The 26,632-nt window shown below is 42.0% G+C and overlaps 1 protein-coding gene across 1 annotated transcript in view; it reads left to right on the top strand.

The window, feature by feature from the left end:
* Window positions 1-26,632, top strand: part of FAP (fibroblast activation protein alpha) — a 137,308-nt gene that overhangs the window by 68,567 nt on the left and 42,109 nt on the right. Inside the window, exons 11-19 of the mRNA XM_068245675.1 lie at window positions 493-631; window positions 2,604-2,648; window positions 11,977-12,081; window positions 14,502-14,572; window positions 17,654-17,707; window positions 19,775-19,899; window positions 20,995-21,042; window positions 22,138-22,236; window positions 24,386-24,455. Coding sequence (XP_068101776.1) covers window positions 493-631; window positions 2,604-2,648; window positions 11,977-12,081; window positions 14,502-14,572; window positions 17,654-17,707; window positions 19,775-19,899; window positions 20,995-21,042; window positions 22,138-22,236; window positions 24,386-24,455 — 756 coding nt within the window. The remainder of the gene's footprint in view (window positions 1-492; window positions 632-2,603; window positions 2,649-11,976; window positions 12,082-14,501; window positions 14,573-17,653; window positions 17,708-19,774; window positions 19,900-20,994; window positions 21,043-22,137; window positions 22,237-24,385; window positions 24,456-26,632) is intronic.

The raw sequence follows: 26,632 nt of genomic DNA, 5'->3' as shown, positions 1-26,632 counted from the left end.
CAGGGGTGGCAGGGCTGTCACAGGGCAGGGTGCTGTGGGTGGCCTGCCCTATGTGACAGTAAGGTGCAGTGGCTGATACAGCATGCAGCGGGGGTGAGGGGGGGGGGGGGGCACACACATAGGTGGCGCTGTGTCCGGAACATCTTTAAAATTCCCTCCAGTACCTCCTATTGGTCTTTTAACCGATCAGTTGGAATCCTCATTGGTCTGTTAAAAGACCAATAGAGGGCACTGGAAGGAATTTTAAAGATGCTTGGTGGCTTGCTGTACTTAGTATAGGAAGTGCCAGGCTGGACTGCGTCCCACTCCCCTACAGTGTGATCCTTGATTTATGTTACCCCACTCATCCTCTCCCCTTCCCTCTCCTTAGATTATACATGTGTATGTGGGGAAATAGAAAGGGGGGGGGGGGGTTGAGTTGTCAAGCCTGGGACACCAAATAGGTCAGAGGTGGCCCTGCATTAATATTTCCAAATGCTGTTTTGTTCACAGTGGTGACTACATCTTCCACTGGATGTCATGGATCCTGGATGACAGAGTCTGTGTACAGTGGATGACCAGACTTCAGAATGTCGCTGTTGTATCAATATGTGACTATGATCACAGCTCATATGGATGGAACTGCCCAAAGGTAAATGATTACAGGTTCTTATTGTTATGTGGGCATGCTGCTTGCGATAAGGACCTGCAATTCTTTAATTTGAAAGGTACGATGTGTGTATTGGATGCCAGTACGGTTTTGAGGGACCATACAAACTCCATGCCTCCATTCTGCTAATATCCTGCCTGGGATACACACATGAAAATGCTAACTGCTTAGCCACCATTCAGTCATAAAGGCCAGCACTGTAATGTCCCTTCTGCAGTCTAAGAATTACAGATTGTCCAGCAAGCTCACGGTAAAGCAGAACCCCTAAAGTAACGTATTCACGTCGCAAGTTTTGTGCATTGAGCGATCATTTCTGAGATTTCATGACATGGGTATGTGTGCGCAATTAATTGAACGCTGTTTTGGGACTTACGGCGATTACGATCGTCACAGCGGAACGGATCTTTAAGCTCCTCATTTTTTTAACTCACTAAGTGCCCGTTCATTACAACGGGTAGAAGAAAGGGATCAGGAAACACTCTTTTGTCATTTGGCATCGCTGAGGGTTCCCAGATCCATCTTCCAGCCTGGACCTTAAGAAAGATATGGTTGTAGGAAGAGAAGAAACTTGTGGAGATGTCACACATTCCATGGATTCTGCAGTGCATACTGGGAGACGTAGTCTATTAGTGTGACTACATTTCTGTAGTTAATGAACTACAACATCTCCTGGCATGCACTCTGGTGGCTGGGGATGTGTGACATTAGAAGAAGGATGGAGGCTCTCAAATATATGGGGGAAGCGTAAGTGGGTGGGTAAGTAAATTCACACTGCCCCGCCTAGTGCCCACACCATTAAGCCCACTAACGCAGTTGTGTCTGCTTCTGTCCGCTTTTCAGCATCTGTAACTGGATACAACAGCATCAGTGGGCTCAGGCCCTCAATGAATCTCCCTCAGGGGGAGGTTCTTTTGTATATTGTAGTTGTTTAAGAGTACCCAGGTGCTCAGGTTCCTTTAAAGCAGTGGTCCTCAAACTAAGGCCCGCAGGCCGAATGCGGCCCCCTGAGGCTTTTTCACAGGCCCTCCACTCACAACATGTATTACTTATAGATGCGGTCCATTGCATCTTAAAATATCGGTAGCTCACATATAGAATAGCAGTGATGGCACCACCAATCCACAGGGAAGCCAGCGGGCAGTAATTTGCTGGTTTCCAATCGAATTCTGCATCGGGTGACCCTGCTGTTAAACTGAATGACAGGTTGTTCCCTGGGTATGCTTCACTGTCTGGCGCAAAGAGGTTTTTTACTATCTGCACATGCTGTGTTGGGGGCATAATATCTACTTTGGTTAAAGGAGTCATCAAGCAAGTAATGCTACCTAGAGTACTAACCTGAGGCTTCCTCCAACCCCTGGCAGCCGCTATGTCCCTTGCCGCAGCTCTGCCACTGGCTCCTTGTCCCCGACTGTGCCTCACCAGGTGTCCTCTACTTTGCCTGCACCAGCGCCGCTATCAATCGCCTCTACGTGGTCTGGAATGTACTGCGCAGTTGTAGAACTACACTCATGGACCACATGGAGGCAATTGATAGCGGCGCTCATGCAGTACAGGGCGACAGCAGCTGAGAGCGGAGCTGCGGCGAGGGACATAGTGGCTGCCAGGGGCTGGAGGAAGCCCCGGGTAAGTAGTACTATGGGTAGCATTACTTGCTTGATGACTCCTTTAAATGGGAGAAAAAAGGGCTGCAAGTGTTAACAGGTAATAGTTTACACTACCTAGGTACAATGTAATGTTTTCTACATCATAGTATGGATGTTGACCCGGCCCTTGACCAAAAAAGTTTGGGGACACCTGCTTTAAAGTAAACAACAGGCAGAAAAAGTATATTGCATTTGCAAACATTTTTCAAATTTAGTTGTAAAACATGAAAATTCTATTTTTTCCCTGAAATGACTTGGGAATATATATATTATATTAATATGTTTATACTTCATTACCATATTTTCCCTAGGATCGGCAGCATGTGGAAACAAGTAAAACAGGATGGATTGGTACTGTATGTATTTTATCCATATTTTATTGTATTTTCCCTCCCTTTTTACATGACATCTTTCCTGTGTCACATTAGTCAATTCAGTTATAATTCCAATCCACTATAGTAAGGGAGGGGCTAATGGAATGCATCTGGAAGGAGGTGATAATGTAGTCTGACTCACGTTATCAGGTATAACATCACCTTGTTAATAAATTAATCATTTTTGAATTGATGCAAATACAACAGTTTTTTTGCAAATTTTTACAGCTTGGAAATTGGAACCAGAACTCCAAGCTACATAAATGAACACATAATTTGCATCAATGCAAAATTATTAGCATCTCATTAGCCACCGTCTATGGCCAGTACTAGTTAGAGCTAAGGGACTGCAGAAATGATTACCTTTATTGGAAGGTATCTGTTGACTATTAGGTCACATAAATGTCATAGTGGTTAAAAAAAACAAAACACCAAATTTTCTGCCCAGTATAATTATACAGACAAGGGAAAAGGCAACCGAAAAGGGCGCCTGTAAAAAAGGGCGCCTGGTGTAGCCCATATATGCCAAATTCGTCTACAAAGGGCGCCCGGTGTAGCTAATATGCCAAATTCAGCTACAAAGGGTGCCTGGTGTAGCTAATATGCCAAATTCAGCTACAAAGGGCGCCTGGTGTAGCCCATATATGCCAAATTTGTCTACAAAGGGCGCCCGGTGTAGCTAATATGCCAAATTCAGCTACAAAGGGCTCCAGGTGTAGCCCATATATGCCAAATTTGGCTACAAAGGGCGCCCGGTGTAGCTAATATGCCAAATTCAGCTACAAAGGGCGCCTGGTGTAGCCCATATGCCAAATTCAGCTACAAAGGGAACCTGGTGTAGCCGAAAAAGCTAGTTTTAGTTTATAAAAAGGATGCTGTTATAGGCAGCTACATAAATGAACACATAATTTGCATCAATGCAAAATTATTAGCATCTCATTAGCCACCGTCTATGGCCAGTACTAGTTAGATCTAAGGGACTGCAGAAATGATTACCTTTATTGGAAGGTATCTGTTGACTATTAGGTCACATAAATGTCATAGTGGTTAAAAAAAACAAAACACCAAATTTTCTGCCCAGTATAATTATACAGACAAGGGAAAAGGCGACCGAAAAGGGCGCCTGTAAAAAAGGGCGCCTGGTGTAGCCCATATATGCCAAATTCGTCTACAAAGGGCGCCCGGTGTAGCTAATATGCCAAATTCAGCTACAAAGGGCGCCCGGTGTAGCTAATATGCCAAATTCAGCTACAAAGGGCGCCTGGTGTAGCCCATATATGCCAAATTTGTCTACAAAGGGCGCCCGGTGTAGCTAATATGCCAAATTCAGCTACAAAGGGCTCCAGGTGTAGCCCATATATGCCAAATTTGGCTACAAAGGGCGCCCGGTGTAGCTAATATGCCAAATACAAATACAGACAAGGGAAAAGGCGACCGAAAAGGGCGCCTGTAAAAAAGGGCGCCTGGTGTAGCCCATATATGCCAAATTCGTCTACAAAGGGCGCCCGGTGTAGCTAATATGCCAAATTCAGCTACAAAGGGCGCCTGGTGTAGCCCATATGCCAAATTCAGCTACAAAGGGAACCTGGTGTAGCCGAATAAGCTAGTTTTAGTTTATAAAAAGGATGCTGTTATAGGCAAAATTTGTTGGGCTATAAAAGGGCTCTAGATATAGCTGAGAGAAGTGATTACTATGACCTAACTTCTCCTACTCTCACACAGAACCCCACCTGATGGTGCCTAACCCTAACCCCTCCCTGGTCGTGCCTAACCGTAAGACAGCCCCAGGTGATTACTGTGAACTAAATTCTCCCTACTCTCACACAGAACCCTCCCCTAACCCCCCCTGGTGGTGCCTAACCCTAAAACCCCCTAGGTGGTGGCTAACCCTAACACTCCCCTGGTGGTGCCTAACCCTATGTCCCCCCGGTGGTGCCTAACCCTAAGACCCCCCCCCCCCCCGCTTGTGATGCCTAATCCTAACCCCCCCTGCATCCCAAAATCAAAAAATCTAAATAAAAAAATATCTGCTATAAAAGGGTGCCCTTTTGTAGCAGAATCAAAAACCTTGTAGCCAAATAAAAAATGTGGGCTACAGTAGGGTGCCCTTTTGTAGCCGAAAAACCTTGTAGCCGAATACAAATTATGGGCTACAAAGGGGTGCTCTTTTGTAGCCGAAAACCTTGTAGCCGAATAAAAAATATGGGCTACAAAGGGGTTCCCTACTGTAGCCAAAAACCTTGTAGCTAAATAAAAAATATGGGCTACAAAGAGGCACCCACTTGTAGCCTATATAAAAATTCGGGCGCCCTTTTCACCACCTTGTAGCCGATATTTGCAAAAATAACATTGATGTCTATGGAGGCGCCCTTTTCATGCAGGCAGCTCAGGCTCCCTTTTCAACTGTTCCCAGGAAAAAGATGCTACATTAAAGGGTAGTGTCTGAATCACACCAGAAACAAGCATGCAGCTAATCTTGTTATATCTGACAATAAAGTCAGAAACACTTGATCTGTATATGCTTGTTAAAGAGAACCAGAGACGAAGCACCCTCTTGTATTTTATTACATTTATCAGTGGGAACATGACAGTAAACACCTACCATGCTTTTAGTTTTATTCTTCTCAGTCTAATCTATCTGTTATCAACTGTAAGATTATTCTTTACAAGCTATCAACTGATCTGTTTATTTTGTGTGAATCGTTCATCTCTGGTTCCCTTTAAGGGACTATGGCTAAAAGTATTAGAGGCTGAGGATCAGCAGGTCTGCCAGGCAACTGGTATTGTTTAAGCGGAAGTGCCTCCATATCCCTCTCGCTTCAGTTGTTCTTTAAGTCAAATGAAAGATCCTGGCAAGAGATCATGGCCTATATGCAATTCACTTTTTCTCTCCTGAGTTTTCTCCTAAGTGATATTTTTACATTTGTTCATAAAATGCCTTTTAAATCACCAGCAAGCAAGAACATACGTAACATCATTTTTCACCTACTTTTTGGTACTTTTCCAATTGCAGAGTACTCAAAAGTTGTTCTAAAAAGATTTTGAAAAATGATCTCCTAGGAAAAAACTTAAGAGAAAAAAATGAATTGAATGAGGGCCAAAGTGCAGATAAAAAAAGCAAAAGCAGGTGAAATAAATCATGCAGCTATACTATGTTATTGATCAGAGCCCTACTTTGAGACATTTTAAAGGGAATGTGAATTGAAAATAAACTCATGAGATTTTGAATTGTATGTGTCGTACAGCTAAGAAATAGAACATTAGTAGCAAAGAAAAGAGTCTTGTACTGTTTCCAGTACAGGAAGAGTAAAGAAACTTCGGTTCTTTTCCGTTAGCCGGGCGCAACCACTAGGTGGAGCTAAAACTCAGTTAGCCGGCCGCAACTCAGCTAAGTAATGTAGAATGTAATCTCCCTCTGCAGCGATCGCTGGCAGCAGAGTTACATCTTTTCCTACTATCCATGGCGGCCGGGAGGGGGAATAGTAATTAACGCCGCTGGGATTTTGCAGGCCGAGGGGCATTACATTCTACATTACTTAGCGACACCTAGGGGTTGCGCCCGGCTAACGGAATAGTACCAAAACTTCAGTTGTTATCTATGCATAAGAGCTTCTCTGAGGTCTCCGACCCAACCTAGGTTGAAGACAGTGCTGTTTTCTGAAGCACTTCATCAAAAGCACTACATCAAAAACACAGTGAGAGGCAGCTTTAGATAAGGTTTTACTGCAGGTGAAGATCAAAGGCTCGTTAGCCCTGCTCTATTTCATAGTTTAAACTACAGGGGGCTTGATTCACTAAAGGGTGCTAACATAGTTAGCAGGCCTAAAAGCTTTGCACGTGCAAACTAGGGTGCTAAGTAGTTTGCACGGGCAAAGCTGTTACTGATCGCGTGCTATCCAGTGCGCCCGAAACGTTGCACCGGTGCACGCGAAACGCCAAATTTTTTTGCTTTAGTGTCTCTTTAACCCATTCAGGTTCCGTGGTTTTCACGTGAGAAATTTTCACCTCCCATTCATTAGCCTATAACTTTATCACTACTTATCACAATGAACTGATCTATATCTTGTTTTTTCCGCCACCAATTAGGCTTTCTTTGGGGGGTACATTTTGCTAAGAGCCACTTTACTGTAAACGCATTTTAACAGGAAGAATAAGAAAAAAATGGAAAAATTCATTATTTCTCAGTTTTCAGCCATTATAGTTTTAAAATAATACATGCCTCCATAATTAAAACTCACGTATTGTATTTGCCCATATGTCCCGGTTATTACACCGTTAAAATTATGTCCCTATCACAATGTATGGCGACAATATTTTATTTGGAAATAAAGGTGCATTTTTTCCATTTTGCATCTATCACTATTAACAAGTTTAAAATAAAAAAAAATATAGAAATATTTCATCTTTACATTGATATTTAAAAAGTTTAGACCCTTAGGTAAATATTTACATGTTTTTTTTTTATTGTAATGGTTTTTTTTATAGTAAACATTTTATTTGGGTAGTTTTGGGAGGGTGGGAGGTAAACAATAGATTTATAATGTAAATGTGTGTTCATTTTAATTTATTTTTATTTTCAGTTGTAGTATTACTTTTTGGCCACAAGATGGCGGCCATGAGTTTGTTTACATGACGTCACTCTAAGCGTAACACACGCTTAGAGTGACGCATCGGGGAGGGAACGGCCAGAAAAGGCGCAGCTTCCGAGAGAAGCTGTCGCTTTTTCAGCAGGGGAGAGGAATCAGTGATCGGGCACCATAGCCCGATACATTGATTCCCTGGCTACCATATCCGTGGCCGGGAGCGCGCGTGCACGCGCACGATTGGCCGCGGGAGCGCGCGGTAGCACGCATGGTTCCTGGACGTAGTTTCTACGTCCAGGAACCAAAATAGGTTAAAGAGGAACTCCAGTGAAAATAATGTAATAAAAAAAGTGCTTCATTTTTACAATAATTATGTATAAATGATTTAGTCAGTGTTTGCCCATTGGAAAATCTTTTAAATCCCTGATTTACATTCTGACATTTATTACATGGTGACATTTTTACTGTTGGCAGGTGATGTAGCTGCTGCATGCTTTTTTGGCAGTTGGAAACAGCTGTAAACAGCTATTTCCCACAATGCAACAAGATTCACAGACAGGAAACTGCCAGGAGTACGTAGGAGTCATACAGGGCCCCCTGATGGTCTGTTTGTGAAAAGGAATAGATTTCTCATGTAAAAGGGGGTATCAGCTACAGCTTGGGATAAAGTTCAATTCTTGGTCTGAGTTTCTCTTTAAGCTCACTTATGTAAACTAAGCTTGGCCGTGTAGAAATGCGGTCCTGCATCTGTGACTTGCGATACCCTTTAGAACATGAGCCTTCGGCTTCTACCTCATTAACATGGCACCAGAGGAACAGTATGATCCGCAGCCGCAGTGATGTGCCGTGGTGATGTCAATACTACCCTGGCGTTTTCATTACTCTCTAGGTGTCTTTGTCATCATTAACTGCTCACATCATCCCTGTCACTTGCTAGCTATCCGTGCATACATTAGTCAATCAATGTTAATTGGTAGGAACACTTATCTGATACGTGCTAGGGATGTATTTCTACCCTAATTAGCGCAATTAGCAAATACAAACCTAATGGCTTGTTTGAACAGTGGCACAGATATAAAGATAATGACAGCTGCATTAGGCTGTACTTTGCTGCACTAAATTGGACATTTGGTTCGAGAATGCCTTGACTCACGACAACCCTACAGAAAACGCAAGCGCGCCGCAGAAATGAACATCTGTGATTCGCTGCTTGATATTGCTGTTTAACAAGATGACATCCAGCCTGCTAAATATAATGTATTCCTATAATAGGCAAAAATTAGATCACATTTCTTATGCTGCTATCATTATAGCTAAATATAACTTTAGTTTATCTACTCCTTTTCATCTTGTAACATACAATAATATGTGTATTATAGTATAAATATGTTTATGTTGTAAATCATTTATCTGGTAGGCTGACTTCAAGTGCACTGGAGACGAAAGAAGTCTTAGGTTTTTTACTCACCTGGGGCTTCCTCCAGCCTCCTTGAGACCGCAGAATGCTCCCGGCCTTGCTTTGCATAGTTATACTCTTTAACAAACTGTTTCCTTAAGGTACCCATACACTATGACAATTTCCTGTCGAAATACAGCAGATTCAATCATCGTGATCGAATCTGTTGTGAACAAACAGCAAAGGACAAGGAATGTCCCTCAATGAACCGCACCACAACAGTATAAAGAAGTAATTAAGCCTTTATTTAATCCATATCAATATTAAAACCACAAAAACAATTGCACAGCTCAATATAGCCCTATAATGTACATATTGGAAAAAATCTCCATATGAATACTATGAACCAATAATAAACGTGCAAAGTCCTCCACACACTGGAAAGTATAGTGAAAAATGAGTGTAAGCCACTGGTGAACTAATATAGCAAGTGCATATGCACCCTGCATACAATATGCACGGGTGTTGAAAGAGTGGAGAAGCTGAGAGTGCAGGAGTATAATAAAGTGAGGAGAAACTGGTGCAACGCACCAGAAACAGAGCCAAAGTATGAGTGAAATAGCAGAGTACAAGTGACTGCACCAGAGAGGCACTGTGAATATGAAGAGACCAACCTCGAGTGTTGAAACACCGCGGCAAGAACGCCAGTGATAGGTAGGCTTACCAGGAGAGGACTGAGCGAGAGGGCGCAAGCGTGAATCTGCTGTGACAACGTTAACGCAAATGTTGACCGATCAACTAATTTCCACCCAAAATCGATCGATTCAACCGATCTGTCCAGGTGGAAAATTTAGCTCAATCACCAGCAGGTCGGGGACGCGTCGTTAGCGGCGTTCAATACAGTGACAACCGACGCCGCAATACATCACCTGTCCGCTAGCGCAAGTCCCCGGGTCCCCGCAGTCTCTCACTTCTTCCGGCATCTTTTCTGTCTCCTATACAATACACATACAATATGACGGGGTTTTAAATGAACAATCAGCGTTTATTCTTCAGTGTTCAAATTTCTTCTAGATTGCAGACAGGTACCACAAGAACCACATACAGAACTCCACATCAAAACATAGGACTGCCTGACACGTGTTTCACGGTCAAAGACCGCTTCCTCAGAGGCACCCAGTATATACACATATCTGCTAAAAAATGCACATATAATATCAATCGTACAATCAATTACATACCAGCCATGGTTATATGTGTGGATCAGGATACAGGCACAAAAAAATCATAATTGTATCTTACCAATTGTTGATTCATAGGTAAACTCGAAACGCAATCTGCAAAAATCGTAAGTATCCATGAAATCTCGGATATGTCCATAAATACTAAAAAGCACTAGAGCCCAATCACCATAAAAATCACAGTTGTGACAATATGAATTTAAGAAAATAAGTCCCATGCAGAGCACTATGAAATTGAAAGAAATATATCCTATACACAAAAAGGTATGACTCAGATACAGGAACCAGATATATGTGACCCCTGTCTATATAATACACAGCATAGTGCTGCATATTGAAAATCCCCAGAACATGTGAAAGTACAAAGTGGAGAAATAACCGCTGGGCAAGTATATATCAGCTCTATATAGATCTGGACCCCACAAGACAGTTTGTGGGGGCAGTCCATACGCCATCATATAACACACATTGTCCAACAGCACTAAGGAAATGAGTGCAAATAGGTCCCAATCACCAATTACATATATAGAGTGACCCTCCAGTAATAAGGTTATAGTGGTAAAACAAGCAGGAGATACCCATATACCTCATGCAGTAGCTACATGCTCTGATCATATAAATACCTGTAAGGAACAGTAAATCTGTTCTCCTAAACGAAACCCTGGACGCTGGAGCGCATCCCTGGAAAATAGGTAATACCCAAAATGCATCCACATGCCCATAAAGAAGAGAAAAGTGTCCAATCAGGAGGAACGTATGGCGAGGAGGGCGGGACATAACGGATGCATGCCGCCGTGGCCCGCACGCCAGGCTAAGTGGAACGCAGGCGGAAGCAGATCACTGCTATCCGGAAGTGTCGTACCGCGTGACGTAGCCAGTATGCATGCGTGTCCGCGTGTACGCACCTAGCGCACTAGGCTGACCTGCGCATTAGAGATGACACATCTACTGTCCTCAAAGGAGAAGACACCCTTGGAGAATAAGAAAAGAGGCTGAATATGGTTAATATGTCTCCACTTCCTGTGCCGTCCTGTGAGAAGGCGAAGTTCAAAAAGTAGAGGGCGCGGTACTGTTTGAACTTCCGCTTGTCACAGGACGGGACGGGAAGTGAAGAGTAGATGGAGGAAGAGGCTGGACGAAGGGACAGCATGGACCCGGGGACTCGCGGGCGCCGGCGGACAGGTGATTTATTGCTGCTGGCCGGGGGAGCAGGAGTGGCGAGGCAGGACGGCAGCAGCAGTTCCACAGGTTGTAAATGGATTTCATGCTGAAATCGATTCAAAATCTGTGTGCAGTGTATGGGCAGCCATTAGATCCCTCTCTGACCAGATTCGATTAGAGAGGGATCTATCTGTTGGTCGATCTGGTGGCAATTGACCAGTGTATGGCAGCCTTTACTCCTATACCTCTCTGACACTGGAGCTTTCCTTGGTAAGTTTTGATGCTCAGCATCCATAGAGTGTTTGGAGCCCCATGTAAATCTCGCACTGAGGCCCCAAGCTCATTAATTACGCCATTTAATTTATAAGAGCCACTTCCGGCATCCAAATTATACACTGGGCGTCACTATAGCCGCAATTGAAGGACCACTTTAGCAAAAAAAGTAAGCCGCTAAAATCTGATAGAACCGACAGGTCTTGGACTACTCCATCTCTTAATGGGGGATTCTCAGGGTTTTCTTTGTTTTCAAAGGCATTTTAAACATGGGCCCCTCTGGTTCAGGAGCTCTGGTGTGGTCGCAACTTCTGCATCCCCTATTGCTAAGTGGAGGGACACTTTTATTTTGGAGATTGCGGTGCATATATCAGCGGGAGGAGGGGGTATAGGTTAGTGTTAAGAGTAGGTAGAGGTAGAGTGTGATAAGAGGGTTAGGTAAAGTGATTGTAGAACATCAGTAAAATTACAGATAGCCTGCTATTGGTATTAGCTAGTGCCCAGTATTAGAATATTTTTACATTTTGGTAATTGCCGCCCTTTTTCAGCAGCAGCCATGACTGTGCAGGTTTGGCCATCCTCTTCATACACCGCTTGATATTTGTTGATATATGATATTTGCATAGGGTGCTTTAACACATTTCTACTGTTTTCAGTTCTTTCCAGACATGCCAACTTTCACGTCGGATGGTTTATCGTACTACCAGATTCGCAGTGACAAGAATGGATACAAACACATCCACTACATCCAGAACTCTGTGGTAAGCAGCACTTAAAGGATACACGAGGTGACATGCGGCATGATGAGAAATAACTAGGCTGTGTTCCTTTTTTTCTTTCTCTGCCTGAAAGCGTTAAACATCAGGTATGCAAGTGACAGTTTCTGTCCAGGTCGGGACTAGGTCGGACTATAGTGTAACCCTCACTGGTATGGAATTACAGCCATAAAACACTTTCCTGGCAGTAAATGGCTTCTGAGAGCAGAAGGAGATAAAAGGGATCAATAGTTCATAGATTTTAGCTCTGGCATACTTCAATGAATGTGTCATTGAGCATAGACAATGAAACAGTAAAACTTAAATAATAGATTTAATTATAACATAAAACTGTGGGATATCTCAAAAATAATCGGGATGGAAAGGAAGGAGCGGTAAGTATTAGCTTTTACTTCCCTACCCACTGCATATTTGGCTTTTTTTTTACATCTGGTATCCTTTACCCTTCCCTCCAGCCGATACTCCAGATCAGGTGTTTTTGTGGCTACACATGTTATGAATATGAATATCCTGGTGTCCACACTTGTTTTATGTCCCCTGTAAAGCCCCATCTACACCATACAATTTTTTGTCCGATTCGATTCAATTCGATTCGATTTAATCCGACATGTCCCATTGGGATTCAATTCAATTTGCTATTGTTTTGCAATGGCAAATTTAATCAAATCAAATGCCGATCGAACATGTCGGATTGCATAGAATCGAATCAATGAATCGAATCTAATTGAATCAGACAAAAAAATGTATGGTGTAGATGGGGCTTAAAGCGGATCCGAGATGAAAAACTATCTCAATAGAATCTGATTATTTCTTCCTGTGATACAATGACAGCAGCCATGTTGTTTGTAAACATTACACGCAGGCAAGCTTATATGTATCTTCTGTGAAAAAAACCTAAATCTCCCCTCTGCCTCTGAAATCTCTGGCTAGTAATACCTCCCCCTCCTCATGCCCAGAATAAGCTCCCATGAGCCCTTGCTACTGCCATGGCTCTCTGAAAACCTGTGGGCAAGGCTTGTTTAGTTTATAGGGAATTAGAGTATTAAAACAAAAAAGTATTTGGCTTGAGGAATGCCCTATAAACAATAGGAAATGAACACAATTATGCAATAAGTAAAAGTTCATCTCGGATCCACTTTAAGATGGGCCCCAGGCTGTGAGGGTCATCATAGGGAGGCAATGGAAGGACTGAAAACATTAAAGAGAAACTCCGACCAAGAATTGAACTTTATCCCAATCAGTAGCTGATACCCACTTTTACATGAAAAATATAATGATTTTCACAAACAGACCATCAGGGGGCGCTGTATGACTGATTTTGTGCTGAAACCCCTCCCACAAGAGGCTCTGGTACCGTACGGTACTCTGGGCAAACTGCCACAATGTAACAATGTTCACAGACAGGAAATAGCTGCTTACAGCTGTCTGTTAAAGCCAGAACAGCTAGAAACAGCTACATAATCTGCCCACAGTAACAATGTCACCATGTAATACATGTCAGAATGTGAATCTGGGAGAGGAAAGATTTTACAATGAGCAAACACTGACTAAATCATTTATACATAATTATTGTAAAAATTAAGCACCTTTTTATATTAAATTATTTTCACTGGAGTTCCTCTTTAAGGGAGCCTATCAAAGTTTGCTGGGGTTACGCCCCTATTGTGGTGCTGAGCTTTTGGCTTTAGTTGTGTTTGCGCCACACACCTGCAACAAGCATGCAGCCTGTGGAGTCAGACCAGAGTCAAAGCATCTCATCTGCATCCTCATTCTGGGCCATTGACTACAACTGGCATGGTTTATTAGAAAATGAAGATGACGGCCTCCATATTCCTATTAATTCAGGTTCCCTTTAGAAGCCATGTCATTTCGTTTTTCAAATATGAGCAAAAGAGAAATCTTGAGCTGTCAATGAATATTTCTAGTAAAAGGCTCTTATTAATGTGTAGAGGTGGTCATTGAGGTGCTAATAATTCTAGCTTTAATTTATAGATACAACAGTACATTTACTGAGTCATTCATTCTTGAATTTTTGCTTTTTTGCCTTTGCTTTTTTTACACCACAAAACATGGAAAATAAAAAAAATGTTACCAGAAAAACATGGGAAATTGATATTTTTACCGCGAAAACGTGTACAACGTATATTTTTACCGGAACTCTTCTAATGCGATAACACGAAAAAATCTGGATTTTTCCTGCGAAAAAATTCATGAAAAACGCAAAAAATATTAACTTTTCGTGAAAATTCTTTCTCAAAAGTTGAATTTAACATAATTTCACGAAAAATTATGCAGAAAGAATATTAGTATTTTCGCTCATCACTGTTTGTCTGTCATTGTTGCAAGGTATAGAAAACACTTGTACATGCCCTGATTTCACAATCTCGCTCTGTTCTCTCTATTAGGAGAATGCCATTCCGATTACAAGTGGAGAATGGGAAGTGCTGTACATAACACTTGTTACAGATAATGCACTGTAAGTATACCAGAACTAAAACCTGGACTTTTGTAAGGGATGGGCTGTATAGCTTTCAAAATGCAGGTTGTAGCAATGGGTAAGCATACCTCCCAACTTTTTGCAATAAGAAACTTAAGCCACACCCCTGCCACACTACTATCCACGATCCTGCCACACCCCTAGTCACGCATACCATAAAGATTACACAAGAAAAATATGTTTTATAATTGAAACCACACTGGTCCGTTCTATCCTGGTTCATTTTCCTTCAAATGAATGTTTGAAAAGAAGAAATTTTAAAATGTAAAATCCTTGTGTACACATACTTATAAGAGAAACATTCCCCCAGAGTAAAATGCACTCTAAATTACTTTTGTCCTATGTTGCTTTCACTTACAGTAGGCAGTAAAAGTCTTATAGATCTGACAGGTCTTGGACTAGTCCATTTTGTCATGGGGGTGTCTTAATATTTCCTTTATTTTTTACAAAAGCAATCCCTAGCAGGGATTTAAACAGACATGCTGGCCAGCCATATAGCCAATCAAAAAAATAAAAAAGCCACCATGAGCAGTTATACGAGTCTGGAGCCTGTCAGATTTTTACAGCCTACTGTAAGAGACAGCGATGTAGGAAAACTCTCAAGGATCACAATGCGTTTCTTGGGGAAGTAGGTTCCCCCTTCCTCAGGCATATAAAGAGAGCAGAATTTCCATTGAGCTGTAGTAGAGCCTAGCGCCCTTCCCTGTTCTTAACCTCACCATTGATTTTTTTTTTTCACTAAGATGAAATAAGTTTACTTTTACCTGTTCTATCACCTGTTCTATTTTGAAACTATTTTCAATAATGTTATTTCAATTTGGTGCCTCTGACCCATGTACATAATCACATGGGTCAGAGGCTGTGTTGTTCTGTTTATAACTACAGAGAGTGACTTTTTAACCCAAGTGGGTTCGGGTTTATCCTCCCCACCAGCCTATTGTTGTGCCACAGTCAAATGTGAGCATAATTACATAATTATTCAGATGCCTGTGTCAGAAGCAGACCGGGCCGAGGCAGTGGCGAGAGAGGCTCCAGCCTCAGGGCACAGTGTGTGTGTGTGTGTGTGTGTGTGTGTGTGGGGGGGGGGGGGGGGGGTGAAGCAGAGAAAAAAAGGAAAAGGGGCTACATGGCAGTGACTGCAGCCAGCTAACTAGATATTAAGGTGTTGGGGGCCCTGGGGAGCCTCTTAAGTCTAATAGCAATCAGTGTGTGACAGCTGGGGTGGGGAGGATGGAGGGGCGCACTTTGGTGTCTCAGCCTTGCATTCTGGAGGACCTTGTTCCGGCTCTGGTCAGAAGCTTACTACACTACATTGGGCCATATCCTAATAACTTATACTTTCAAACAAAATACATTTAAAGCTCCCAGCATGCAAGAATACTCAAAATATGTACATTTTTTCCCCCAGAGTAAACTGCATTATAGATTTATTTTTTCCTAGAAAGGAAGAGAGGGGGGGGGGGGGGTTTGGAGGAAGAGCCAATGGCCCATATCCAATTAACTTTTTCTCCTAAGTTTTCTCCCAAGAGATATTTTTTTCATCTTATCTAAAAATAACTGTTCAGCACTGGAAAAGGTACTACAAAGTAGGTAAAAAGGACATTTCAGACTACTGGCAAATAAATTATACTCTTTTAGTATGAAAACTTTACATTGAGTTTTAGAGCAGACAACATACAGGTTACAGAGCAGGCACTTCTCATGGTACATACATCAACGCATCAATATCCATGACATACATTAAGCAGGTTGAGAAGGGAAAAACCGAGTCAGTGTCTACAAACAGAGCCATGGCAAATGTTGAAGTAAGAGCTGTACAAAAGTATTGCGCGTAACATGACCAATAAAAATGTGTTGAAGGACAGGCGTAAACGACTAAATGGAGGTGTAACCCATATGGGTGAACTTCTGTCAACTGTCATGCTTACGTTGTTACTATACACCCAGGGGAGTAACTAGAAATCACTGGGCCCCCCTGCGAAACTTTGGATGGGGCCCCCTCCCACCAAGGGGGCTGGGTGATGTACACAAGACCATGCTGCACACTGAATGGGGACTGTCTACAAATCTTTGTCTGCAAAACTTTTTATGATAACTTATCAGTGGCTGAGCAGATGCAGTCATTAGAAAAATTGTACTGAGAGCAGAACATTTTTTCTCTCCATGCCCCTAGTTGTCAGTCTCTCAAGACGGGCCCCCTGTGGCTTCCGGGCCCACCTTCAGCTGCATCCCTTGCAGGGTCTATTGTTACACCCCTGTATACACCTATGACGAATGATATAAATGCATACAGTATGTTTTTATCTTTACAAAAGCGATCAAATGATTGTAATGATTGTACTCTCCCTATTCCAATGCAGGTGGCAAGGCACGTAATGCAGTGCTTATGATGTAGTGTCAGAAGGGAAAATGACAAGAGGAGGAGGAGTGTGCCTAAAGAATACATGAGGCAAATAAATTAATAGATTTACTTACCTTGGGCTTCCTCCAGCCCCTAGAAGCCTATGTGTCCCTCGCTGCAGCTCCTCTATCATCCAGTCTCATGGGGTCCCCTCTGTAGCGGAGGCCAGGTCGGCAGCTTCTGCACATGCGCGAGAGTACAGCCCCGTGCAATTGCATTCCGGTGGCTGGGAGAGTTCTGCGCAGACACAGTAGTACTTATGCATGTGCAGAAGCTGCCGACCTGGCTGTGTCAGTGGCTGCTACCTAGGGGTCCCCGGGCCACCGGCTGGGATCGGAGCTGCAGCGAGGGACACATAGGCTTGTAGGGGCCTGAGGAAACCACAGGTAAGTAAATCTAATTTTATTTTATTTGCCTCATGTATCCTTAAAACACCTTCTCCTTCTCCAAACATAAGAGCCTGGTTATTTCAAATTAAAAAACAGGCAAACTGCATTTATTTGTTTACAGCGTCAGCGTCTTCATTGCTTTGCAGAGTGACAAACAGATCACGCCATTTTGCTAAATTCTGTAACTCTGTCATTTTAATGGTAGATGTATTTTTTAATATATCTCAGTGATTAGTTAAAAAATTAATAAGGATATATATATTTTTTTAGATATTACACAAGTAACGAGCATGAAGGGGTTCCAGGAAACAGAAATGTTTACAGGTATGTTAAATATTTCATTTACATCTGTTTTCGTCTGATTTTTCTTATTTTGAGCCACAAATGGAATTTCTTCTGGGAAATGTATACCTTGAATTAAACAAATAACTGATGTAAAGATGCATGCTATGATCCTCTCCAAAACTGTGCGCACACAATAGAATTAAGGTCCATACACACATTCAATTTTAATCTGCAGATGACTAACCAATTTTACCACTGCCATGTAGTATGGAAAGTATGGGAGCTTACCTACAGTCTGCTAATAATATTGAAAATCTGTTGGCCGTCATACTACACGGCAATGGTTAAATTAGAAAGTCACCTGCGGATTAAATATGGATATGTGTATGGAACCTTAGTCACTCAAAACAATCATTTTGACAAGTGTTTGCGGACACCCACTGATGTCTTTGTTCAACCAGGAGGAAAACATTGCTATTATTTTGCAGGCTGCAAGGGGATCCTTCCTGCTCACCTTCCTCCCCCTCCTTTACCAATAGGACAAAGCATAGTGCCCAACAGAGAGTCCAGCAAGCATATCTGTGTAGGGATCATTGGCAAAATGATGTTCAAAATGCTCAGGAAAGATTGAGACCAGTTTTACACTGCTTGCGGTGCATCACTTGGCGGTACTCTCCCCTGCCGCAGCTTCTCCCAAGGAAAATGAAAGTCGCAAAGTCGATATGACGTGGCGCAATGGAAGTGTTAATTTCATCACAATGCCATCGCAAAGACAACAATGTGTTACTGCATCATGAACCATGTCTACTGCAAGGATCAGGCAGCGATGCAAGTTGATGGGCGACGCAGTCAATGTAAACGGGACGGACGGGAATCCCGGTAACATAAATCTTGCCCAGTAGGGAGTAAGTTACTGAGCAAGGGGGCGGGCCTATGCATATGACTCCTATGACCCTATCGCTACGCCGTGCCAAGGGGTCATATAAGTAAATATTTGTGTGGTGCATTGATGCAGCATCAGGCGTCCCTGCTGCGCAATCACTGCACCGGCACAGTGTAAAACCAGCCTGAAGCAAACCTGAAGCCAAACAATAAAAAATTTAGATACAGCCCCTCCTCTGCTGGCCGGGACCCTCTTCATCTTCATGGCTGTGCTCAGGGACGGATTTAGGCCTAGGCCACGTAGGCTATGGCCTAGGGCACCACAGGAGGAAGGGCACCAAAGCAGCAGGCTAATCTGGTGCAGCATTTGCAAGCTTGGAAATGCTGCAATGCAGGGAGATCAGGCTAGCTCCTGACCGCGGTACTCTGCTGCCAGCCGCCTGTGCAGCAGCCACCTTGCTCTCTGTGCACGTTTGCATTGTGGCCAGGGGATATGGACTTGGGCAGCATTGGAGACGGAAAGGAAGAGGAAGCTTCTGCACTGGAAACGAGCTAAGAAATGAGTGACACTGATGGCTGCTGCGGGGTGAAGACGAGCTGGCTACCTATACTAGATGAAGGGGGAGGGGTCATCTGGCTACCTATACTGGGGGGGGGGGGGGGTCATCAGGCTACCTATATTAAAGGGAAGGGGTCATCTCTCTACCTATACTAAAGGGGGGCAGCTGGTGACAGTGGCCTAGGGCGGTAAAGAATACAAATTCGGCCCTGGCTGTGCTCCCCTCTGTGTATGAGCGTGGCCGAACTGCACAGGCGCCAGCAGGGTTTGCACCTGTACCGTTGCATGAAGTTATGTGTGAATGGAATAAAAAAGCCATGCACACTGTGTGGGCCGAGCTTTGCACCTGTGCAGTGTGGCCACGCTCATACATGGAGGGGAGCATGAGCAATATTTGACATTAATGTTGGATGTTGTAAAAAGGTTTCAGAAGCTTCCCTCTACTTAGATTAGTATCTAACTTGTTTTTGTCTCACTTCAGGTACCCTTTAACAACGTGCTACAGTACATAGCAAGGCACAGTTTAAATTTAACTTGTTTGATAGAAAATAACAATGAAAGACTCCAGGAAAGTTCGACACATACAATTCATTATCTCTTGACTTTATTTTCAGTTCAGTTTTAAGAGAATAATTTGTATATGATGATACTTATGTTCTTGGCAGAATATCACTACAAGGACCCATCAGAGAGAAGAAATGTCTTAGTTGTACCTTAAGAAAGGACATGTGCCAGTATAATTATGCCAGGTTCAGTACTAATGCCAAGTACTATACTTTATACTGCTATGGTAAGTACCCTCACTGCAAGATCTTTTTAAGGTGTTACCTCTTTACATTAACCTCCTGCTTCAAAGTGGCCATCTTGTAGTTGTGTCGCTACACTGGGGCCAGGGGAGGTACGGGCTCCCCTTGCTGATTACAGTGTCCCTCCCCCCTCGGGAACCCTGCTCAGTGACATACAATTAACTGTTTCCAGGCACCAGTCGTGTGCACTGAACAGGAAAAACAAGCTGTCTCAGCTACGGGAGATAAGGAATTCCATTCTCAGGTACATAAATAGTGTTTTGTCTCCTCCCGCATTCTCCACTCCTCTCCCTCCGTCCCCTTAGCTCATAGCTCAGGTGTAGAGCTATCAGACACAGGCTGGTAGCTGAATGACTAGTCTGTGATTGGTCAACACAGCTTGGTAGATAGGCTTGACAAGTCTTATCTAGGTACATCTGTAGCTAAAAGACCACTATCACAAATGTAAGGTTAATTATATAATGGCATTATGAGAAAAGCAGTGTTTCACCATGCTGTAGCCACTGCTTTTCACTCAGAACTGAATCCCTCTGCCTCTTATCAGCTCATTAATTCACTGGCTAGCCAGGCCAGGACATACTATATTTAGCATAGGTAAACAGAAGGCAGATTCCCTGTGAAAGAAGCTGGGCATTTTTTTTTTATTTCATTAGACCCATACAGTTACACTGGCTTTTGTTTTGGTTATAAGATAATTGTCTTTCTGATAACTGAGCAACAGGTCAGATTACAGAAGAGCACAGAGAAGTGAATTCTGGCATCTATTCATACTGCGACAAATTTTTATCTGTTAAATATGAGCATTATTCTTCTTTAAGTTGTTTTTGCTGAACGTAGCAAAAAGTTTAATTGGAACGCATATAATATCTGTGGAATACACTTTGCAATGGGCCCCACTAGCTAACCATTGTGCCCCCTTCTTGCCCCCCACGCCCCAAAGAAAAAACAAAAACTGAAGCTGGAGCTGCCACCATCTTGTTTCTTTAAACTGAGCATTAGTTTTATGCACAGCTGCATGTCGGAAGAAATGTTTTGATTGCCTATAACAAGCAGTTGCTGATGTTTGCTTTATTTTGCAGGTCCAGGCCTACCTTTAACTACCATTTTTGATGGCTCTACTAGTAGAGGTATTTTTAACTGTATTTAATCTCTGTACAATTGGTTTATTCAGTAAGGCAAACATTGGTTACCATTGTGTAGCAACAAGTCTATAATGGAAGAATTGCTACATAAATAGTACAAAACAGCCATGATAAAAAAAAAGTCTATAAAAATGTAAGTTTCTAATAGATCGTACAGTCCAAAAGTTATTAAGCATATCTGAAGCTTAAAACTTATTTGCAGATCAGTAGAGATGGGCAATATGAAGCTTGAAGTTGGTCCTATTGAATGCAGTTTCTGACAATTCTGATTGGCTCCAAGCTTTATACTATTTGCTTTATACTATTTCTACTTTTCAAGTCAGCAGACTGCAATGTGTAATTTCCCAAAGTGACCTGCAGATGTCTCCTTTGCAGTGGGTGTCTAAATAATACATTCAACTCTAGTTTAGAAAGAAAGCAAAACAGGTTTAAAACGTAATCTTCAAGTAAAAGTGGATCTAAACTCCGAACTTCCTCTCTTTTGTAAAAGATCAGCCACAACATAACAAACTTTAGGAAAAACATAAGTCATTATTACAATATATGGGAAGCCTAGAAAAAAACGTTTAAACAGACTTGGTTTACTTTCACACAGAGCAGGACAAGGTCTACCAGCACCCAGGGCTGAGACACCGAAGTGCTCCCCTCCATCCCTCACACCCAGCTGTCACACATTGATTGCTATAAGACTAAGAGGTGCCCCATGGCCCCCAACCACCCCAACACCTTAATCTCTAGTTACCTGGCTTGCAGTCACTGCCATGTATCCCATTTTCTTATTTCTCTCTGCTTCAAACAATAGGGGAATGATAGCTGAGTGAGTTGTGCACCCCCTCCTACACTGCGCCCTGAGGCTGGAGCCTATCATGCCTCTTCCTTGGCCCAGCCCTGGTTTTAAATTCCTGGGAGATAACTGGGAGCACACAAAAGGGTTAAGCTTTGGCTACTATTTCCACTAGGATATTACATTTCACATACATTTAAATGAATATATTCACAGCTGTATGATGATATTGGTCAGCTCTGCAGTATTACATCCCTGAAACTGAACCCTATATCTGTTTCTATATGTCTCATTAGAGATCAAGGTACTAGAAGACAACAGCCGACTTGGAAAGCGTCTTCAGGCTATACGGATGCCGGAATCACGGATAGGAAATTTTAACATAGATGGAATAAGTACGAGTTTATTTTTTTACCTTTCAGTTTCTTTAGTATCACCAAAAGCCGCAAAATTATGATGGAGGAAATAGCATTTGGATGCACTTAATCAGCCCCATTATTATACCTTAGCTTGTCTCTTAGACCTTACTGAAAAAAACATGGCTGCAATTCCTATATTGGGATGACAATGGCAGATAGTTATTTCAATTCCTTCCCTTCTTTGGTCACATGATTGCCAGCAAAGCTCTAAACTCAGTCTTTAGTGCTGTTGACTAGATGTTAAGGTGCCCATTAACAGTACAATATTTCCCTCATGCGATTAGCGATTTTTCACATAAAGGGGGCAATTATGGCACTTTCTCTCTTTAGATACGATCAGAATATCCAACATTCCGATCACCAAAATTCTGAATTCCAATTGACTGTAAAGTCATTTCAAGTTGATTTTCTCCACATACTGCGCGTTTTTCTGTACAAATCAATTGTAAACACCTGGTCGAATGATCGCATCTGAGGTAAATATTGCACTGTAAATGGGCACCTTTTGTGGCTAATGTCACTGCCAGTGTCACTGTCAGGGATCATGAAAAGTGTAGCCTTATATCTAATACACAGTTAGTGCTAAAGGCAGCAATATGCTCTCCAAGCAGCCTTGCTGTTAGGAAAGGAATGTTAAACACAACAAGAGGACGGCATTATTATACATCAATAAAGTGCTGGTGCATATATTAGCATGTGTGAGCAAAGTTCAATACAAAGGACAGTCTGTGCAAATACAAGACAATACTTAGCAACTCTGATGAACTGGAGTGGGAGCGGCAATAGTGGGCACCTATGGTGCACAGACTGATGACCGTTTCGTGATTTCTGGCTTATTCTAAGCCTGGGTGCGTGGGACTAGAATGTGATTAGAATGATGATATAGTGGGAATATTCACATTAATATAAATGCATGAGCAAGTTTCTCCTTGAAAGTTTTGTAAAGTGAACCAATTTAGAAGAGGTTCAGTAATGTGTATAAGAGGTTTTCTAGGAGTTCAGAGTTTCCCTTTAAAGTTAAAGTGAACCTCCAGACTAAAAATCTACTCAGCAGAACTGAAAAGGCTTGGTGTTTCTTTAACAGTTTCACAGCATCAGAACTTTGTTTTTCTTACCAAAGCATCGTTTTAGCTGCATTTTTAGCTAAGCTCCACCTATCAAAGGTATCAAAGGAAAAAAGTCCAGGCTTTTTTCCCCCCTGATGCTGTGCAGAGCATGATGGGATTTCCTATGTTGTTCTTCACGTTGCCTAGCAACTGGGAGAGGTGCTCAGGAAACAGGACCGTTGGAACTGTGTCTCATGCTCCCTGTCACCTCCTTTCAACCAAAAAGATGGCTGCCCCCATGAAATAAAACATTTGCCTGCTCTTTTAAAACAGTGTGGGTAAGAGATTATATTACCTATCTATTTTAATTAACATAACTAATGTAACTTAATGACAGTATGTTTGTTTAGGCTGGAGTTCCTCTTTAAGGTTTTCCAAGAACGTTTGGTTAAGTTGTTAGTAAGGTTGATAGAAACTGGCCTGGAACCAGTTAGTAAGATTGTTGGACAGACCAACCTGCAACCTGTTAGTAAGGTTGTTGAAAAGACTAACCTGTGTAACCTTTGATTTAGGATGATACCATTTATTGGCTAATTTAAAAGAAAAAAAGAGTAAGCTTTTCGGCCAATAAGACTTGTTGAGTCTTTATCCCTGTTAACTGGCAATGTTAGAACACACAGCTTATATAAATTTGGACAACAAAAGTTGGTAAATAGATTTTTATGTACATAAAAATACATGTCATTCAGATGCATTAATTACAAAAGGACATCAAACGTGTTTTGAATTTGCATTTTGTGTTGACATTTGTTTTTTTGCGTTTTTAAGAAGGTGGTAGCCAGAATTTTTATACAGGAAGCCACTTATCAGAAATTTTCAGTAGTGGATGAGGTTTAGGTAGGTAGTACTGCTGTAATTTCTATTTCCAATGTTGTGGGTGAAATGTAGTCAAAGGTTTGTTTTTGTTTTGTTTTTTGCTTGGCTCTTCTTTATTGCTGTAATATCCCAGATGCGTAATATATCAGCACTTTATAAAAACGTTTAATAATAATGATTGTTATGTATTTTATCTCTTCCAGTATTCTGGTACAAGATGATTCTTCCACCGTACTTTGATAAGTCAAAGAAATATCCTCTCCTCATTTATGTGTATGTAAAGGAATATCGTATGCTAATGTGTAAAAACCAAATGCCAGTCTTTTTTGTTAAGTCTTATATGTATTACATGGGCTGTGGAAGGGTAATAACTTCAACCAGGACATGTCAGCTGTCTGTGTCCCTGCTGGGGAGATTTTCCCTCATTTCCTGTCTCTGGGACTTTCATAGTTCTTTATGAATCCTGGTGGTCCTGAGGAGGTGAAATATGTGACAGCAATAGGACAATTGATAAACCATTCTCACTTTACTGTTGCATAGACTTAAGACTCACACACACAGAGCCGCCTATAGGGCATCACTGGGGGGAGCGGCGTCTGGGGCCCGGGTCAATCTGTTTCTGACAGTAATGTGCATCCTCACTGCCTCCTCTTTGCTGTGTGCATAACAAAGTCATCACAGCTGTGCTGTTTGCGAGGAGGGGGGGGGGGTCACATTACACTAGCAAACATGTGGGGGGGGGGGTATGTATGTGCAAGGAGGATGGAATAAGGAGCCAGCGGCCGACACCAACAGGTAAGGTATACTGCACAGGGCATCGGGGGGCAAGTTTTACATAAGGGATGCAGCGTCACAAGGCCGATTCCCAAGATATGTTATGCTTAAATTGATTATTAATCAGCCTCTGGTGTATGGGCAGGCAACAGATCTCTCTCCGATCAGATTGGATTTGGGCTCCACACAAATTAGTAAAAAAAAGGGTAAAAGCCTGTTCCCGAATGATGTCCCCATCCCACCCCCGAGTTGTTACAACTCAGAGGGGGAATAGTAGCCATTGCGGGCCTGGAGTTTTTTCCCGAGCAGGGTGAGGCGTTTTTCGGCTTCACCTTGCACTGAAATGGCCCGCGCTGATAATGAAAGGACTCTTAGCCACTACAGGCGTGTATGGTTATAAATAGAGATGGTCAATAACTTGCAAATAATCCTGAGCTGATGCAAGATGACGCAAATTTTGTACATAAGATGTATACAGCTTGAAAATGGTCCAATCAATTCTCACCACGATGAAATTCGATTGGTCCATTTTTATGTTGCACAAATTTGCATCTCATCCAACACGCCTGGTTATATTTAAAATACACAGAATTTAATACCAGCCAAACTGTTCCCTTCAAAGCAGTTCTAGCTATCCATGAATATAACGTTGTTCTGACAAGGAAATAAATTACAAACAGCACTGCAACATAAAACCAAAACAAAAAAAGAAATAATAACAGCAATGTACTGTAGAATAAAACACTGTGTTACATGGATTCATGGAAGCAAATTTAGCAGTCACACAAAGTTAATAAGGATATATAATGGAATCAAAATAATTGATGTTGAAATAATTAGCCCAGCGTAGAACCACACTTCATCTGAAGTGACCAGAGAAGCATCTGGTATTAATCCATGTTACAAGGCAGTAGGAATGTTTTTCATTAATAAAATGAAGGCAACATCCAGTCATTACATAGAGAATTGCAGAGAAAAACAGATACAGAGGAAATACAGTGTTTTCTTTGTGCAGGGCAAGTTAAAGGAGCACTCTCACGAAAATCGTAAAAATGTAAACACATACATATAAGAAGTACGTTTCTTGCAGAGTAAAATGAGACATAAATGACTTTTCTCCTATGTTGCTGTCACTTACAGTAAGCAGTAGAAATCTGACATTACCGACTAGCCCAGGTCCTTATGGGGGATTCTCAGGGTTTTCTTTATTTCTGAAAGCACTTAGTGAATGGCAGTTTCTCTGCCCAACTGCCTAAAAGGTTTGCAAACAGGTAGGGGGGTGGTCTGCATCTTTATATAAATCCTTTTCTGGGATTTTTTTAAAAAAAATAATAAAGGCCATGCGAAGAATCCCCCACAAAGAGATCGACTAGTCCAAAACCTGTTGGTTCTCTCTGATTTCTACTGCTTACTGTAAATGACAGCAAAATAGGAGAAAAGTCATTTATGGCTCATTTTACTCTGCAAGAAACATACTTGTATGTGTTTACATGTATTTTAAATTTTACAATTTTCGCAATAGTGGTGCTTTAAGAAATGCAAAATTGAGGTTAGGCATCAAGAAGGGGGATTTTGTTAGAATGTAAGGGTTAATTTGTTATTATTTTAGTATTTATATAGAGCTGACATCTTTTGCTGTGCTGAACAGAGTATATAGTCTTGTTGCTAACTGCCCC

This window comes from Hyperolius riggenbachi, chromosome 7 (assembly GCF_040937935.1).
Source record: "Hyperolius riggenbachi isolate aHypRig1 chromosome 7, aHypRig1.pri, whole genome shotgun sequence".
Lineage (NCBI taxonomy): Eukaryota > Metazoa > Chordata > Amphibia > Anura > Hyperoliidae > Hyperolius > Hyperolius riggenbachi.
Note: the sequence above shows the minus strand (reverse complement) of the source record. Positions and strands in the feature narration are given on the sequence as shown.